Here is an 18,872-nt window from a genome sequence, read left to right as displayed (position 1 = left end):
TTGGTGGCCAATATAAGAAGGCTATTAAATGTGATCATGATGCCCCCAGAAGGTAGGGAGATGGAGGTAGTGGTGGCAATGGACGCAGAGAAGGCCTTTGGTCGAGTAGAATGGGACGTTTTGGATTTGGGCGGGGCTTTATTGACTGGGGCAGGTTAATGCATCAGGCTCCTGTGGCGAGCGTACGGATGAATAGGACAACATCGGACTACATTAGACTACTGGGGGACGAGATAGGGATGCCCCCTCTCCCCATTGTTGTTCGCGCTAGCTATAGAGTCGCTGGCAATTGCTCAGAGCTTGAAGGGGCTGGTCGGGGGGTGGGGGAGCTGCCGTTTAGATTAGTAGGGGGAAGCTTTAGGTATCTAGGCATCCAAGTGGCACGGGAATGGGACCGGCTGCATAAATTAAATCTGGCCCGACTAGTAGACCAAATGAAGGACGATTTTCGGAGATGGGACGCACTGGGAGGGTGCAGACGGTGAAGATGACGCTCCTCCCAAGATTCCCGTTTGTATTTCAGTGTCTCCCCATCTTTATTCCGCGGTCCTTTTTTAAACGGGTCAACAAATTGATCACTGGCTTTGTTTGGCAGGCAAGAACCCGCGAGTAAGGAAGGTAATGCTTGAGCAGAGTCGGGGAGATGGCAGGCTGGCGCTGCCAAATTTTAGTAACTATTACTGGGCGGCAAATATAGCCATGATCAGGAAGTGGGTGGTGGGGTCGGCATGGGAATGCATGGAGGTGGCTTCATGCAAGGGCACCAGTTTGGGGGCTTTGGTAACTGCACCACTGCCATTCCCACCGGCAGGGTACTCCACCAGCCCCGTGGTGGTGGCGGCCCTGAGAGCAATGGAGGAGGCATGTGGGAGCAGATGGAGCATTGGTTTGGTCTCCAATCTGTAATAATCATCAGTTTGCCCCGGGAAGTATGGATGGGGGGTTCCGGAGATGGCGGAGAGCAGGGATTGAAAGGATGGGGGATATGTTTATAGAGGGGAGCTTTGTGAGTTTGAGGGCCCTGGAGGAGAAGTTTGGATTGGCAAGTAGAAAATAATTCGGGTACCTGCAGGTGCGGGACTTCCTATGTAGACAGGTTTCAACCTTCCCACTCCTACCACCAAGGGGGATTCAGGACAGGGTAGTTTCCAGAGGATGGGTAGGAAAATGGAGTGGCTCTGACATTCACAAGGCACTTATGGGGTCAGAGGAGACGCGGACTGAGGATCTGAAGCGCAAGTGGGAGGAGGAGCTGGGAGGAAAGATAGAGGATGGTCTATGGGCGGACGCATTGAGTAGAGTCAACGCGTCCACAACATGTGCCAGGCTCAGCCTGATACAATTCAAGGTCATTCATCGGGATCACATGACAGTGGCCCGGATGAGCAGATTCTTTGGGGTAGAAGATAGGTGTGCAAAGTGTGCGGGAGGGCCAGCGAACCATGTCCACATGTTCTGGACATTTCCGAAGCTTAGGAGATTTTGGCAGGGGTTTGCAGATGTCATGTCCACAGTGTTAAAAACAAGGGTGGCACCGAGTCCAGAGGTGGCGATTTCCGGGGTGTCGGAACATCCGGGAATCCAGGAGGAGAAAGAGGCAAACGTTCTGGCCTTTGCTTCCCTGATAGCCTGGATACTACTAGCTTGGAGGGACTCAAAGCCCCCGAAGTCGGAGACCTGGCTATCTGACATGGCTAGCTTTCTCTGTCTGGAGAAAATTAAGTTTGCCATGAGAGGGTCAATGTTAGGGTTCGCCCGGAGGTGGCAACCATTCGTCGACTTCTTTGCAGAAAAGTAATCGTCAGCAGAAGGGGGAGGTTAGTTTAGCTTAGAGTAGGGGGTTAATAAAGGTGGGTCCTGTAAGGGAGGGTGACGGCTTTTGCATTATGTTTATAGATTCATGTTGGGGGGGGGGGTTAGTTTAGCTTACAGTAGGGGGTTAATAAAGGTGGGCCCTGTAAGGAAGGGAGACGGCTTTTGCACTATGTTTCTTGATTCATGTAAATTGTTTATTTTGTTGTTGTAAAACCAAAAATACCTCAATAAAATGTTTATTTAGGGCTTCCGGGTGCGGCGATGACCAGCTAGGTCGCACGTTTCGGCACCTCCCGTTGAAACGGACTTTTGGGCTCTTATTAGGAGCCCCAACAGCAATTTTTAACGGCCAAAATCATTGTGCGGTGAAATAGGAGGGAATCCCCCCGGATAAATATGGATAAAGGAGAGGATAGCGGCCGGATTGCAGTGGATCCACTGGAGCAGCGGCAAGGAAGGGAAGCTCGAAGCAAGATGGCGTTGGAAGGTGGCTGTTTGGTATGGGGCCCGGAGCAACAAGAGTTCCTGCGGCGCTGTGTGGAAGAGCTGAAGAAGGAGGTGTTGGCCCCGATGCTACAGGCGATTGAAGGGCTAAAGGAGGCACAGAGGACCCAGGAGTTGGAGCTTCGGGTCGTGAAGGCAAAGGCTGCGGAGAATGAGGATGAAATACAGGGCCTGGTGGCAAGGACAGAGACGCATGAGGCACAGCACAAAAGGTGTGTGGAGAGGTTGGAAGCCCTGGAGAATAACTCGAGGAGGAAGAATTTAAGAGTCTTGGGTCTTCCCGAAGGCACAGAGGGGGCGGACGTCGGGGCATATGTAAGCACGATGCTTCACTCGCTAATGGGATCGGAGGCCCCGACGGGCCCTTTGGAGGTGGAGGGAGCTTATCGAGTTCTGGCGCGAAGACCTAAGGCAGGAGAAATACCTCGAGCCACAGTGGTGAGGTTTCACCACTACAATGACAGAGAGATGGTTCTAAGATGGGCGAAGAAAACTCGGAGCTGCAGATGGGAGAACGCGGTGATCCGCGTATACCAGGATTGGAGTGCGGAGGTGGCGAGAAGGAGGGCAAGTTTCAACAGGGCCAAGGCGGTGCTCCACAAAAAGAAGGTTAAATTTGGAATGTTGCAGCCGGCGAGACTGTGGGTCACACACCAAGGGAAGCACCACTACTTTGAGACGGCAGAAGAGGCGTGGACATTCATTGTGGACGAGAAGCTGGAATAGTCTGGTGAGAGAAAGAGCTTCTGTAATAAAGTGGTGGGGTGATTATGTGGGACGAGGAAGGGGAAGGGGGGGGGGGGGATTTTTTCAATTTTGTAACTTTTCTCTTTTCCCCTCGTGGGGGGGGGGGGGGGGGGGGGGCGGGCGGGGGAGTATGGGGAACTGTGGGCGCCGGTGGGAAGGAAAGGGGAAGGAGAAGGGAACTGCGCCATCAGGGGCGGGGCCGAGTAGGAAACGCGGGCTTTGCTCCCGCGCTATGGTAATTGTGGCGGGAACGGGGACGCAGGAATGAGGGGGCTTCGCACAATGAGGGGCCGAGGACAAACGGGGGAAGCTGAGGTCAGCCAGAGTTTGCTGATTTCTGGGAGCAACATGGGGGGTGCAACTACGCTAGAAAGGGATCTAGCGGAGGGGGGGGGGGGAAGAGTTAACTGGGTTGCTGCTGCTAAGGGGAAGGGGGAGCTGTTATGGGGCGGGGTGGTCGGGACGGGAGAGCACCGTCGGTGGGATACATGGGTACGTGGGAACCGGGTGAGGAGCTGGGTTAGAAAAGGGGATGGCTAGTCGACATGGGGGAGGGGGGTAAAGAGCCCCCCAGCCCAGTTGATCACGTGGAACGTGAGAGGGCTGAATGGGCCGATAAAAAGGGCACGGGTACTTGCACACCTAAAGAACTTAAAGGCAGATGTGGTCATGTTGCAGGAGACGCACCTGAAACTGGCAGATCAGGTTAGACTACGTAAAGGATGGGTGAGGCAGGTGTTCCAATCGGGCTTAGATGCGAAGAATAGGGGGGTGGCTATTTTAGTGGGGAAACGGGTACTGTTTGAGGCAAAGACCATAGTGGCGGACAGTGGGGGTAGAGACGTGATGGTGAGTGGCAGATTGCAAAGGGAGGCGGTGGTTCTGGTGAACGTATACGCCCCGAACTGGGATGATGTAAACTTCATGAAGCGTATGCTGGGGCGTATCCCGGACCTGGAGGCGGGAAAGCTGGTAATGGGGGGAGACTTCAATACGGTGCTTGATCCAGGGCTGGACCGGTCTAGGTCTAAGACCGGGAGGAGGCCGGCAGCGGCCAAGGTGCTTAAGGACTTCGTGGAGCAGATGGGTGGAGTAGACCCCTGGAGATTTATTAGGCCTAGGAGTAAGGAGTTTTCATTTTTCTCCCATGTTCACAAGGTGTATTCACGGATAGACTTTTTTGTCCTGGGAAGGGCACTGATTCCGAAGGTGACAGGGACGGAGTACATGGCCATAGCCATTTTGGACCACGCTCCACATTGGGTAGATCTGGAGGTAGGAGAGGAAAAGGAGCAGCACCCACTCTGGAGATTGGATATGGGGTTGTTGGCGGATGAGGGGGTAAGTCCAAGGGTGAGGGGGTGTATCAAAAGGTACCTGGAGCTTAATGATAACAGAGAGGTCCAGGTGGGAGTGGTCTGGGAGGCGCTGAAGGCGGTGGTCAGAGGGGAACTGATATCCATTAGGGCCCATAAAGGGAAGCAAGAGAGCAAAGAAAGGGAGCGACTGTTGAGAGAACCTCTGAGGGTAGACAGGCAATATGCAGAGGCTCCAGAGGAGGGACTGTACACGGAAAGACAAAGGCTACATATGGAATTTGACCTGCTGACCATGGGCAAGGCAGAAGCACAGTGGAGGAGGGCACAGGGAGTACAGTATGAGTATGGAGAGAAGGCGAGCCGGTTACTGGCCCAACAACTGAGGAAGAGGGGAGCGGCGAGGGAGATAGGTGGGGCGAGGGATGAGGAAGGTGAGATGGAACGGGGAGCGGAGAGGGTGAACGGGGTGTTTAAGGCATTCTACGAGAGGCTGTATAAGGCTCAGCCCCCGGAAGGGAAGGAGGGAATGATGCATTTCCTAGATCGGCTGGAATTCCCGAAGGTGGAGGAGCAGGAGAGGGCGGGACTGGGAGCACGGATTGAGGTGGAGGAGGTGGTAAAGGGGATTGGGAGCATGCAGGCGGGGAAGGCCCCGGGACCGGATGGGTTCCCGGTGGAATTTTATAGGAAATACATGGACCTACTGGACCCGCTTCTGACGAGAACCTTTAATGAGGCCAGGGAAAGGGGGAAGTTGCCCCCGACTATGTCGGAGGCGATGATATCGTTACTCTTAAAGAAGGAAAAAGACCCGCTGCAGTGCGGGTCTTACAGGCCTATTTCCCTCCTGAATGTGGATGCTAAGCTCCTGGCCAAGGTGATGGCGACAAGGATAGAGGATTGTGTCCCGGGGGTGGTCCACGAGGATCAAACTGGGTTCGTTAAGGGGAGACAGCTGAACACGAATATTTGGAGGCTGCTAGGGGTGATGATGATGCCGCCGCCGGAGGGGGAGGCGGAGGCGGAGATAGTGGTGGCGATGGACGCTGAGAAAGCATTTGACAGAGTGGAGTGGGACTACCTATGGGAAGTGTTGAAGAGATTTGGTTTTGGAGAGGGGTTTATTGGATGGGTACAGCTGCTATATAGGGCCCCGGTGGCAAGTGTGATCACGAACAGGCAGAGGTCCGACTACTTCCGTCTTTATAGAGGGACAAGACAGGGGTGTCCCCTGTCTCCGTTACTGTTTGCATTGGCAATTGAGCCACTGGCCACAGCACTGAGGGGCTCTAGGAAGTGGAGGGGAGTACTCAGGGGAGGAGAAGAACACCGGGTATCATTGTATGCAGATGATCTATTGCTGTATGTTGCAGACCCAGTGGAGGGGATGCCTGAGATAATGTGGACACTCAGGGAGTTTGGGGAATTTTCGGGGTACAAATTGAATATGGGGAAGAGTGAGTTGTTTGTGGTGCATCCGGGAGAGCAGAGCAGGGGAATAGATGATTTACCGCTGAGGAGGGTAACAAGAGATTTCCGGTACTTAGGGATCCAGATAGCCAGGAACTGGGGAACCCTACATAGGCTTAATTTAACACGATTGGTGGAGCAGATGGAGGAGGATTTTAAGAGATGGGACATGGTGTCCCTGTCACTGGTGGGCAGGGTGCAGCCGGTCAAAATGGTAGTCCTCCCGAGATTTCTTTTTGTGTTCCAGTGCCTCCCGGTGATGGTTACGAGGGCTTTTTTCAAAAAAATTGAGAAGAGTGTTATGAGCTTTGTGTGGGCTGGGAAGACCCCGAGAGTGAGGAGGTTTTTTTTGCAGCGTAGCAGGGATAGGGGGGGGGGGACTGGCACTGCCGAGCTTAAGTGATTATTATTGGGCCGCCAATATCTCAATGGTGTGTAAGTGGATGGGAGAACGGGAGGGAGCGGCATGGAAGAGACTGGAAATGGCATCCTGTAAAGGAACCAGCCTACAAGCATTGGCGACGGCGCCATTGCCATTCTCCCCGAAGAAATACACCACAAGTCCAGTGGTGGTGGCAACGCTGAGAATTTGGGGGCAGTGGAGACGGCATAAGGGAATGACGGGTGCCTCGGTGCGGTCCCCGATAAGGAATAATCATAGGTTTGTCCCGGGGAGAATAGATGGGGGATTTAGAACATGGCAGAGAGCAGGGATTGTGCAACTGAGGGATCTGTTCCTAGACGGGACGTTTGCGAGTCTGGGAGCGCTGACGGAAAAATATGGGTTGCCCCAGGGGAATGCATTTCGGTATATGCAATTGAGGGCTTTTGTGAGGCAACAGGTGAGGGAATTTCCGGAGCTCCCGACGCAGGAGATTCAGGATAGAGTGATTTCGGGGACATGGGTGGGGGATGGTAGGGTGTCAGATATATACAGGGAAATGAGAGACGAGGGGGAGATCATGGTGGATGAGCTGAAGGGAAAATGGGAAGAAGAGCTGGGGGAAGAGATCGAAGAGGGGCTGTGGGCAGATGCCCTACGCAGGGTAAACTCTTAGTCCTCGTGTGTCAGGCTTAGCCTGATACAATTCAAGCTCTTGCACAGGGCGCATATGACCGGAGCAAGGCTCAGTAAATTTTTCGGGGTAGAGGATAGGTGCGGGAGATGCCCAGCGAACCACACCCACATGTTTTGGTCATGCTCGGCACTGCATGGGTTCTGGGTGGGGGTGGCAAATGTGCTTTCGAAGGTGGTGGGGGTCCGGGCCGAGCCAAGCTGGGGGTTGGCTATATTCGGGGTTGAGCCGGGAGTGCAGGAGGCGAGACAGGCTGATGTTTTGGCCTTTGCGTCCCTAGTAGCCCGGCGAAGGATATTGTTAATGTGAAAGGAAGCGAAACCCCCGGGCGTGGAGGCCTGGATAAACAACATGGCAGGGTTTATAAAACTGGAACGGATAAAGTTCGCACTAAGAGGTTCGGCTCAAGGGTTCACCAGGCGGTGGCAACCGTTCATTGACTATCTCGCAGAACGATAAAGGAACTGGGAAAGTAGCAGCAGCAACCCAGGGGGGGGGGAGGGGGGGGGGAGGGCTCGGGTGGGTCCTCAGGGGTGTTTTTGTATGGATATTTTTACTTGGATATGTATATTGGCTTGTTTGACTTTATTATTTGGGAGAGTTAATATTTTGTTATGGCAGTTGCCATTTAGTTTATATATTATTTATTTATTTGTTAAAAACGGTCACTATTATTTATATTGTTTTATTGTTGTAAAAGGGAAAAATTTTTGTACTGTTTTGTTTGGCCGAAATTTTTTTTTGAATAAAATATATTTTTTTAAAAAATAAATAAAATGTTTATTTAAAAAAAAAGAAATGATGCGAATTGCCCCATGTGGGTAGCAGGGACAGGACAGGACCTGTGTCGTATGATATACATGTGGGAAAACATGTAATAAAGAAACACCTGGACCAGGTGCGGGCCTCAGATTTGTTTCCTCCTCCTCCTGCGGAGCTGACTCAGACCAGCATATCAAGGACTGTGGTGGAGAGTCCTCCCCAACAAACTATTCATGTCCCTCCGACACCACTGATGAGGACATCGGACTCGGATATGGACACCATGGATGATGCTGCAGCTGTACCCCTGCCGACGTAGGAAAGGGGCAAACCGCCCCTCAGGCGCTCATATCGGAAAAGACGGGCGCCTAGCCGTTATACCCCCCTACGTCGGAGTCTGAAGTGGAGGAGCCGGACCCGGCGCAAAAACGAAGCAGGAGATCCGTGAGGCACGAGGACCACGGGGGCGCCTCGGACTTTGGGGGGGGGAATAGGTGTAATGACTTAGGCCAGGCCTTTGAGCTTGGCCAATTAGAATAAGAGTTCCCTGATTAGTGGCCCAATTAGTGGCCCTTTCTGTGTATATGACAGGGAGTATCAGATCCTCTGCACTCCCGATGTAGACAGCAGACTGAATGGTCATGGTTGTTCAGCTGTTGGATTTGTAAATAAAAGGAATTCTGGTGACGGGACTTCTGCCTCAGTGGACTTATTACACAAATATATAAAGAGAATAGTCAAAGTAGATGAGTAAATGTTGGTCCTTTAGAGGATGAGATTGGGGAATTAATAATAGTAATCAAGAAAATGGCAGTGACTTAAACAAATATTTTGTCTATCCTCATGTAGAAGAGCCTAAAAGCATCCCAATAATAATAGAAAATTTAGTGCGTTTAGCCACGTGTTTCCCAGCGCTCGCAATCCCGTTTTTAAATGGTATCCCAATCTAGAAGAACCCGAAGCTATCCCAACCTCCCCTCCAGCCCAAACGCACTATGGGAGGGTCCCCAGCCAATCCACCCCCCCCCCCCCCCCCCCTCCAAACACCCATGCAGGGCACCACCGGCCCGATCGCATGCACGTAGAAAATGCCAGCATGGCACCTTGGCAATGCCAACCTGGCATCCTAGCAGTGCCTATGCAGCTGGCAATGCCTTCTGGGAACTTTGGCATTGCCAGGCTGACACTGGCAGGGCACCACCCTCCCCCAAGGGCATGCAGCTGCCCTTTTTCTTTTTAGAACATCTACAGTCTTAGAAAGGCAACTCCTCCATGGGACAGCCCCTGGTGTGGGAGATGAACATTGTGTTTGCAGACAGCAGGGAGGCAAGGGTTGGGTTCCTTCGCAGGTTTCAGTACAGTTTCCCTCCTCCTTTCCCAGCCGGAGTCCACCGTATTGGCTTGAATGTATTTCAGACTGACATGGCCTGCCTGCATGCTGACTGGAAATCACAAACAGCAGGAAAAAAATGTTTCTTCATGTCATTTTTGGCTCTTTTGCCAATCACTTTAAGTCAATATTACTTGGTTCTTGACCCTTCTGCCAATGGGAATAGTTTCTCCCAACATATTCTGTCTTGAATCCTCAATTTTGAATATCTCTGTTGAATTTCCTCTCAACCTTCTCTTCTCTTCAGACAATAGCTACAGTTTCTCCAATCTACTCCTGCAATCATTCTTACAAATCTCTAATGTCTTCACCTCCTTCCTAATTGTGATACCCAGAATTAGGCACAATACTCCAGTTGAACCAGTGTTTTATAAAAACTGATCATTAGTTTCTTGCCTTTTTACTCAATGTTTCTATTTATGAAGCACGGGATTCCCTATACCTCATTAACCATTTTTGAGCCTGCCCTGCCACCCTCAATTATTTGTATACATATGCCTCAGGTCCTCTGTTCCTGCACCCCGTTAGAACTATATCCTTCATTTTGTACAGCATCTTCTTATTCTTCCGACCAAAATGTAATACTTGTCTGCAATAAATTTCACAGAACATAAGAAACAGAAGCAGGAGTGAACCACACCAGTTAAATATGCTCTGCCATTCAATTTGATCATGGCTGATCTTGATTCATTGGGTGGGGTTTTCCAGCTGTTCTCACCAACGGGATCTTCCGGTCCCGCTGACAGCAGCACCTCACCACAGGTTCCCCGGAGGCAGAGAGTGCAAACAACGGGAAACCCCAATGACAGGTGGAACCAGAAGATTCCTCTGCTGGCCAAAGGCACACCATCTCCGATGCCACTAAACACACTGCAGGAGTGCGAAAATCCCGCCTATTGCCTCAATTCCCTAAGTGACCAAAAAGCTGTCTCTCAGCATTAAGTATATTCAACAATGGAGTATCTGCAACTCTCTGGAGAAAAGAATTCCTAATATTCATAACCCTTTGAGGGAAGAAATTTGTCCTCATCTCAATCCTAAATGTTTGATCCCTTATTCTGTGACTGTGTCCATGATTTTGATTCTCCAACCATGGGGGGAAAACCCCCTGTGTCCATCCTGTCAAGGCCCTTCAAACTCATATACATTTCAATAAGATCACCTCTCATTCTTTTAAACTTCAGATAGTATAGATCCAATTTACTCAGTCTGTCTTCATAGGATAACCCTCCCATCCCAGGAAACATCCAGTAAATCACTGCTGTATCTCCTCCAATGCAAGCCCAGCAAGAAAAATCATTAAAAAATTTCAAATCCCAGTAAAGTCGGTGATACTGGCACCAGTTATGGGCGGCACGGTAGCACAGTGGTCAGCACTATTGCTTCACAGCGCCAGGAACCTTGGGTCACTGTCTGTGCGGGTTTCTTCAGGTTGCTCCAGTTTCCTCCCAAAAGTCCCGAAAGACGTGCTTGTTAGGTGATTTGACATTCTGAATTCTCCCCCGGTGTACCCGAACAGGTACCCGAACACGCAACCGAGTGTGGCGACTAGGGGATTTTCACAGTAACTTATTGCAATGTTTTGTTTTATAAATTTAGAGTACCCAATTCATTTTTCCAATTAAGGGGCAATTTAGCGTGGCCAATCCACCTACCCGGCACACCTTTGGGTTGTGGGAGCAAAACCCACGCAAACACGGGGAGAATGTGCAAACTCCACACGGACAGTGACCCAGAGCTGGGATCGAACCTGGGACCTCGGCGCCGTGAGGTAGCAGTGCTAACTGCACCACCATGCTGCACTCTCATTGCAATGTTAAGACCATAAGACACACAAGAAGAATTAGGCCACTCGGCCCTTCGAGTCTGCTCCGCCATTCAATCATGGCTGATATTTTTCACATTCCCATTCAATATTTTGCTGGGCGATAGGCTGCAGGGGCTGCCATCTGTCTGAACCTAATTTTCCCTTGCTTGGGAGTGCTTCTGCGAGTGGGCCTGGTTCACTTAGTATCCGACTCGTTCCTGAGGGTGGCTATGCAGTTCCTATCCCCCAGCGGTAGTCCCTTAACTCAGTTTCACTGGTATGGGAATCTATCTCCATCGGAGTACCCTGTAACTCATGCGCTTGCCGCTTTTTCCAAGGACAAATCCAGCTGCAATACTTGTTTGCAATCTAGCTCGGCCTCTGCTAACAGACATTTCTGTATTGCTAAATTATTTACCAAACGGTCTCAGAGCATCTCATTTAGCATCAGGCCAAATTTGCAAGCCTCTGCTAATCACCTTAATCTTGTTAAAAAGTTTGCAACTGACTCCCCAGTGTCTCGGAATGCTGAGTAAAACCGGTATCTTCGCAGGATCAGAGGTGGCTTAGAGTCATAGTACTCTTTTACTAAATCCATCAATTCCTGGAAAGTTTTCTTGTCCGGTGCCTTCGGAAAAGTGAGACTGCGCATAATGCTAAAGGCTGCTGGCCCACATGCGGTCAGCAGAATGACCAGTTGCATTTCATCCGGAATTATATAGTTTGCTCTAAATAAATACTTCATCCGCTCTACATATTGGGACCAGTCTTCCACTGCAGGGCCAAAAGAGTCCAACTTTCCAAATAAAGGCATTTTGCCTGTCAGTGGCTTACCCTCAATATGCAGCAGCTGCTGACGAGCAGGTTTCTTCGGGTTGTTCTGTTTTCCTCATTACCACTGTAATAAGTCCACGGAGGCAGAAGTCCCATCACCAGAATTCCTTTTATTTACAAACCCAACAGCTGAACCACCCATGACCATTCAATTTGTTGTCTACACCAGGAGTGCAGAGGACCTGGCACTCCCTGTTATATAGAACAAAGAACAACAAAGAAATGTACAGCACAGGAACAGGCCCTTCGGCCCTCCAAGCCCGTGCCGACCATGCTGCCCGACTAAACTACAATCTTCTACACTTCCTTGGTCCGTATCCCTCTATTCCCATCCTATTCATGTATTTGTCAAGATGCCCCTTAAATGTCACTATCGTCCCTGCTTCCACCACCTCCTCCGGTAGCGAGTTCCAGGCACCCACTACCCTCTGCGTAAAAAACTTGCCTCGTACATCTACTCTAAACCTTGCCCCTCTCACCTTAAACCTATGCCCCCTAGTAATTGACCCCTCTACCCTGGGGAAAAGCCTATGACTATCCACTCTGTCTAAGCCCCTCATAATTTTGTATACCTCTATCAGGTCTCCCCTCAACCTCCTTCGTTCCAGTGAGAACAAACCGAGTTTATTCAACCGCTCCTCATAGCTAATGCCCTCCATACCAGGCAACATTCTGGTAAATCTCTTCTGCACCCTCTCTAAAGCCTCCACATCCTTCTGGTAGTGTGACGACCAGAATTGAACACTATACTCCAAGTGTGGCCTAACTAAGGTTCTATACAGCTGCAACATGACTTGCCAATTCTTATACTCAATGCCCCGGCCAATGAAGGCAAGCATGCCGTATGCCTTCTTGACTACCTTCTCCACCTGTGTTGCCCCTTTCAATGACCTGTGGACCTGTACTCCTAGATCTCTTTGACTTTCAATACTCTTGAGGGTTCTACCATTCACTGTATATTCCCTACCGTGAATATACACAGAAAGGGGTTCCCTGATTGGGCCACTAATCAGGGAACTCGTATTCTAATTGGCCAATCTCAAAGGCCTGGCCTTAGTCATTACAATTACTAGAAGCTCTTGCTGTTTAATTTTACATTTCTTGCTCTCTAACCTCATAATTTAGTTTCCTCCCATTTTATAAGCAATCCTTTGCTGGCTTCTAAATTTTCCAATCATTTGGCTAACCACTAACCGGTGTAACTTTTCTTTCAGTTTGATAGCATCTTAATTTCCTTAGCTAACCACAGTTGTGGTTCTTGTAGAATCTTTCTTTCTCAATTGAATATATCTTTGAAAATTTTGAAATATCTCCTTAAATGTCACTAAATCGCTGTCTTTGAAAGCAGACCAAGGCAGGCAGCAGCACGGTTCAATTCCTGTACCAGCCTCCCCGAACAGGCGCCGGAATGTGGCGACTAGGGTTTTTTCACAGTAACTTCATTTGAAGCCTACTTGTGACAATAAGCGATTTTCATGTTTCATCTTACCTTTTAACCTATTTTTCCAGTTTGCTTTAGCTAACCCTGTCTTCATACCTTTCTAATTTCCTTTATTTAAAAAAAATAATAAACTTTTTGTCACAACTAGACTTACATTAACACTGCAATGAAGTTACTGTTAAAAGCCCCTAGTCACCACATTCCGCCACCTGTTCGGGTATATAGATTGTTTCACCTTCTCCTATTCCCATGTTCCTATATACAAACTGAATGAGAAATTCCATCATATTATGATCACTCTTCTCTGGAGGATCCTTTACTGTGAGATCTTTAATTCTGCCTTCTTCAAAAGAGTACCATTGGACTCAAAACATGAACTCTGGGTGTAATTTTAAGATAGCAAACTCTCGATGATCGCCATCCTGAGAGTCATTGCATAATGCGCTGCCACCTACTGGCGGAAGCACATTGCCATTTAATACTCAGTTGAATGTTGATTGGCAATGCGCGGGACTTCCATCCATCCTTGGAAGGAAGACCCGGCCATGAGACCTGCTGGCCAGTCCATCCAGGCACAGCGCTGCAGTGACCAGAAGAGATACCGCAGTTCTCTGCCTGGAACTAAGTTATGGGTCCGTTCTAAAGCTAGGTCCTGGGGATGGGAGGGAAGGGAATGGCCTAAGGGGTAGGGAAGTGGTTCCAGGGAGAAGGAGGACCAGAACTCTAAGGTCCTGGGGAGGGGATCGGCCTAAATCTGAAAGGCCCTTCAGATTGAGGCGCCTCACCACCTCCTAACTGAGATCGGGTAAATTTTACAGAATCGCAGAATTTACAGTGCAGAAGTAGGCCATCCTGGCCCTTGGAAAGAGCACCCCATTTAAGCCCACACCTCCACCCTATCCCCAAAACCCAGCAACCCCACCTACCCTTTTTTGGACACTAAAGGCAATTTAGCATGGCCAATCCACATCTTTGGACTGTGGGAGGAAACCCACGCAGACACGTGGAGAACATGCAGACTCCACACAGGCAGTGACCCAAGTAAGGAATCGAACCTGTGACCCTGGAACTGTGAAGCAACAGTGCTAACCACTGTGCCACCGTGGCGTCCATTTACATCTCTGTTTCCCACCTTACTAAAAATTGAGGCTGTCTGGAGAAGGCCCTTAAGTGTCTTTTTAGTGGCCACTTAAGGGCCCTAAAAGGAGAAATGGCGGGTCTCCCGCCCAAGGCCCTGCCTGCCCACCTGTGAAATTGCAACTGGGTTGGGGCGCTGGTGGGACCCCAGGGAGAATCCCATCCAGGCAGTTTTTAACTCTCCCCGCCCACTGCTCAGAATCCACCTTGCGGGGAGCGTAAAATTCTGCCCACTGTTTCTTATTGCATTGATGCTGTTAGACCTGCTCAGTTTTTCTAGTACTTTCTGTTTTTAATTCAGATTTCCAGCATCTGCAGTATTTTCTTTATCTTATACATTTTGAGTCTCTTGAACTAAATGATGCAAAGGTAACAAATACCTTATGTATACCTTGGGCAGCACGGTAGCACAAGTGGATAGCACTGTGGCTTCACAGCACCAGGGTCCCAGATTCCCCGCTGGGTTACTGTCTGTGCGGAGTCTGCACGTTCTCCCCGTGTCTGCGTTGGTTTCCTCCGGGTGCTCCGGTTTCCTCCCACAGTCCAAAGACGTGCAGGTTAGGTGGATTGGCCATGCTAAATTGCCCTTAGTGTCCAAAAAAGGTTAGGAGGGGTTATTGGGTTACGGGGATAGGGTGGAAGTGAGGGCTTGGGTGGGTCGGTGCAGACTCGATGGGCCGAATGGCCTCCTTTTGCACTGTATGTTCTAAATATACTAAAGAGAGGCGTTGCATTTAGATTTTTCTTTCAAAAATAAAACCAGATTTGTTCTGTTCCTATAGTAGTGTACTGTGGTTAATATTGGATTTATTTAAACTGTTACCAAGGTAACATTTGCATTAAGTGATCAAAACATTTTAAGATTGTGAAATTAATTTAAATTTTTTGATTTAGTTGACAAACTGTCAAGTGTGCTTTTTTGACAGTATATTGGAAGCTGGAAACTCATTATTGAGCTCTACAACAAACTGCATACTTCTATACTGGAAGTGGAATTTCCACTTGTTAAGAAGGAATTAGAGAAGATTAATGAACTGTTGAGACCTGCTACAGAAACCCTGACGTGGCAGGCTGAGGATTCATGGGAATATATCCAGAAGATTAGAGATCTGATTCAAGATGTGAACAGCAGAGTGCGGAAAATCAAATGTAATGTGGAGACAATACACACAGTAGTGCAATATTGGAATGATGAACTGTTTTTTCTGCATAACAAATATGAATCTGCAAAACTCTGCCTTGATACGGAGAAGAAAATGATAAAATACCACAAATTAATTCAAGATGGAGGAGAGTCAATTCACCAACTGGTGAAGGTCAGAGTTTTTGCATGCACCATAATATATAAATTAGGTTTCACAATTGTCTGGAGAAAGCTTGGGGATGCAGTATACACTGACACGGATAACGACCTGTTTTGGATTGATGAGGCCAAAGACAAAATTCTGGTTGATATCAGAATGTTTTCACTGATTTTTGTAATTGCAAAAAAATATATAGATTGTTAAGATTTTTAAAAGCTTTGGGTTAGGTGCTGGTGATGGAAAGATGGGGAAGTGCTATTTTTCCAGATCTACTAGCTGCTTCTCCATCTCCTTTATCCATTCAGGAATCCTTGTCCTTTGGTACAACTCTTTTATGTTCACCATTCTAAAATTGATGTCATTTTTAACTGATATGAAAGATGCTTTCTCTCTCAACACAGATGATTCATTGCCTCCAATGTCGACTAAATGAACTTACTATATATGCCTTTGGACACTCAAATCTTTGTTACTACTTGGAGATCAGGGTCAGAATTTTTCCAATGGGAAGCCAGCAGGAAACACATCCTCGCTGCTCAGGTCTGCCCCTCATACATTTTTTTAAGAAAATATTTTATTGAGGCATTTATAATTTTAATACTTTTCAACAACAACATCCAACAGAGACAGAACCCACAACAAAATAACCATCATCTCCCCCTGAACACACACCCTAACCAACATGGCTTATAAAAACACTCCCGCCATTGGTTTTCCGACCCTTATTCGTCACTTCCATGGCTCCCATTCTCTCCCCCCCCCCCACCCACCCCAGCGGAGTCTAATTTTTCTCGAAGAAGTCGAGGAACGGCTGCCATCTCCAAGCGAACCCTTGTAACGAACTCCTCAAGGCAAATAGAATTTTCTCACCCCTGAGAAACCCCGCCATGTCGCTAACCCAAACCCCTGACTTCGGGGGTTCCCAGTCCCTCCATCCAAATAATATCCGTCTCCGGGCCATTTGGGAAGGAAAGGCCAAAGCGTCAGCCTCCGGGTGTACATGATTCATAGGACTTCCCCCACATCGCACACACCTGTCCTCCACCTGCTCAAAGAGCCTGCTCATCCGGGCCACAGTCAAATGAGCTCTGTGAGCCACCTTGAATTGGATCAGACCAATCCAGCCTCCAGCTCTCCCCCCAATTCTTCTTCCCGCTTTCTCTTCACCTCCCCTATTGGGGCTCCCTCCCACTCCATCAACTCCTTATAGATCTCCGAGACCTTCTCCTCCCAAACTCCTGTTCTCTACATCACCTTATCCTGCAACCCCCTTTGCGGGAGGCGTGGAAAGCTCGAGACCTGGCTCCGTACAAAATCCCTCACTTGCAGGTACTGGAACCCATTCCCACCTGGCAGCTCAAACTCCTCCACCAAACTCGGAAAACCCTCATCAAGAAAGAAATCCCCAAATCTCTCGATCCCTGCCCGCTGCCACCTCCGAAAGCCCCCGTCCACCTCCGAAAGCCCCTGTCCAGCCCCCCTGGTGCGAATCTATGGTTATCGTATATCGGTGCCAACACCGACGCCCCCTCCAAACCCATGTCCTGCCACCACTGTCCCCACACTTTCAGGGCAGCACGGTAGGACAATGGTTAGCATAGTTGCTTCACAGCTCCAGGGTCGCAGGTTCGATTCCCAGCTTGCGTCACTGTCTGTGCGGAGTCTGCACGTTCTCCCCGTGTTTGCGTGGGTTTCCTCTGGCTGCTCCGGTTTCCTCCCACAGTCCAGTCCAAAGATGTGCAGGTTAGGTGGATTGGCCATGCTAAATTGCCCTTAGTGTCCAAAAGGGCTGGGTGGGGTTACTGGGTTACGGGTATAGGGTGGAGGTGTGGGCTTGGTTAGGGTGCTCTTTCTAAGGGCCGGTGCATATTTGATGGGCCAAATGGCCGCCTGCACTGTAAATTCCATGATTCTACAATTCTATACTATCGGGCTTGTGGAGTACCGAGCCGGCGAGAATGGCAGAGGTGCCGTTAACAATGCCCTCAAACGGACTTCTGGTTGCGGCGATGACCAGCTAAGCCGCACGTTTCGGCGGCTCCAGCTCAAACGGACCTTCGGGCTCTTTTAAGAGCCCCAACGGGGAAGTTTTTCGGGACGAAACCCGGTGTGGGGTGAGGCAACAGGGAGTCCCCCCCCAGCGGAAAAGAAAAATATCGGCGGCGGCGGCCAGATCTCGGAGAATCCTTGAGGACAGCGGCAGAAGAAAGAAAGGAGCAAGATGGCGCCGGAGGGAGCCCAGGCGACATGGGGACCGGACCAGGACGAATTTTTAAGACGGTGTGTGGAGCTGCTTAAGAAGGAGGTGCTGGCCCCGATGCTACAGGCAATCGAGGGGCTTAAAGAGACACAAAAGGCCCAGGAGATAGAGCTCCGTGTGGTGGAGCAGAAGGTAACGGACAACGAGGACGAGATCCTGGGCCTAGCGGTCAAAATGCAGATGCACGAGGCGCTCCATAAGAAGTGCACCGAAAGGATTGAAGTCCTGGAAAACAGATCAAGGAGAAAGAACCTCCGGATCCTGGGTCTCCCTGAGGGAGTGGAAGGAGCTGACGGCGGGGCTTACGCGAGCACGATGCTACGCTCGCTAATGGGAGCTGAGGCCCCCTCGGGCCCCTTGGAAGTGTGGTGGGCCCCTGCGAGTAGACCGAAGGCTGGAGAACCACCTAGGGCGATGATCATGCGATTTCACCGCTTCAATGATAGAGAGGTGGTTCTGAGATGGGCCAAGAAGGTACGAAGTAGCAGATGGGAGAATGCGGTGATACGAGTGTATCAGGATTGGAGTCGGAGGTGGCGACAAGGAGGGCGAGTTTCAATAGAGCCAAGGAGGTGCTGCATAAGAAGAAAGTGAAGTTCGGGATGTTGCAGCCAGCGCGATTGTGGGTCACGCACCAGGACAGACATTACTATTTTGAAACATCGGAAGAAGCATGGACCTTCATTCAAAAAGAGAAACTGGACCAGAACTGAGGGACTGATGTTGGAGGGGAAACAAAAATGCTGATGTATAGAGGTGTAAATTGGGGAGGGGGGGGACACTGAGAAATGTGGGCGCCGGTGGGGGGGAAGAAGAGACACAGGCGGGGGATGGGGAATGGGGGCGGGGCAGTTGGGGGAGCTGCGCCATGGGGGCGGGATGGCACTAGAAAGCACGGGGTTTCTTTTTCTGTTCCCGTGCCAGAGACATGATGGCGGGAAGATAGACACAAGGAGGATGGGAGTTTCTCACACGGGGGGGTCAAGGAGAGAGCGGGAGAAGCCGG

General features: G+C 49.8%; 1 protein-coding gene across 1 annotated transcript in view; it reads left to right on the top strand.

The window, feature by feature from the left end:
• The window catches only part of dnah9l (dynein, axonemal, heavy polypeptide 9 like), a 1,249,478-nt gene that overhangs the window by 150,855 nt on the left and 1,079,751 nt on the right, over positions 1-18,872 (top strand). The window contains exon 12 of the mRNA XM_072476205.1: positions 15,229-15,618. Coding sequence (XP_072332306.1) covers positions 15,229-15,618 — 390 coding nt within the window. The remainder of the gene's footprint in view (positions 1-15,228; positions 15,619-18,872) is intronic.

The sequence above is a fragment of the Scyliorhinus torazame genome, chromosome 2 (genome assembly GCF_047496885.1).
Source record: "Scyliorhinus torazame isolate Kashiwa2021f chromosome 2, sScyTor2.1, whole genome shotgun sequence".
NCBI classification, from domain to species: Eukaryota; Metazoa; Chordata; class Chondrichthyes; order Carcharhiniformes; family Scyliorhinidae; genus Scyliorhinus; species Scyliorhinus torazame.
This window is presented reverse-complemented; position numbering and strand designations above follow the sequence as displayed.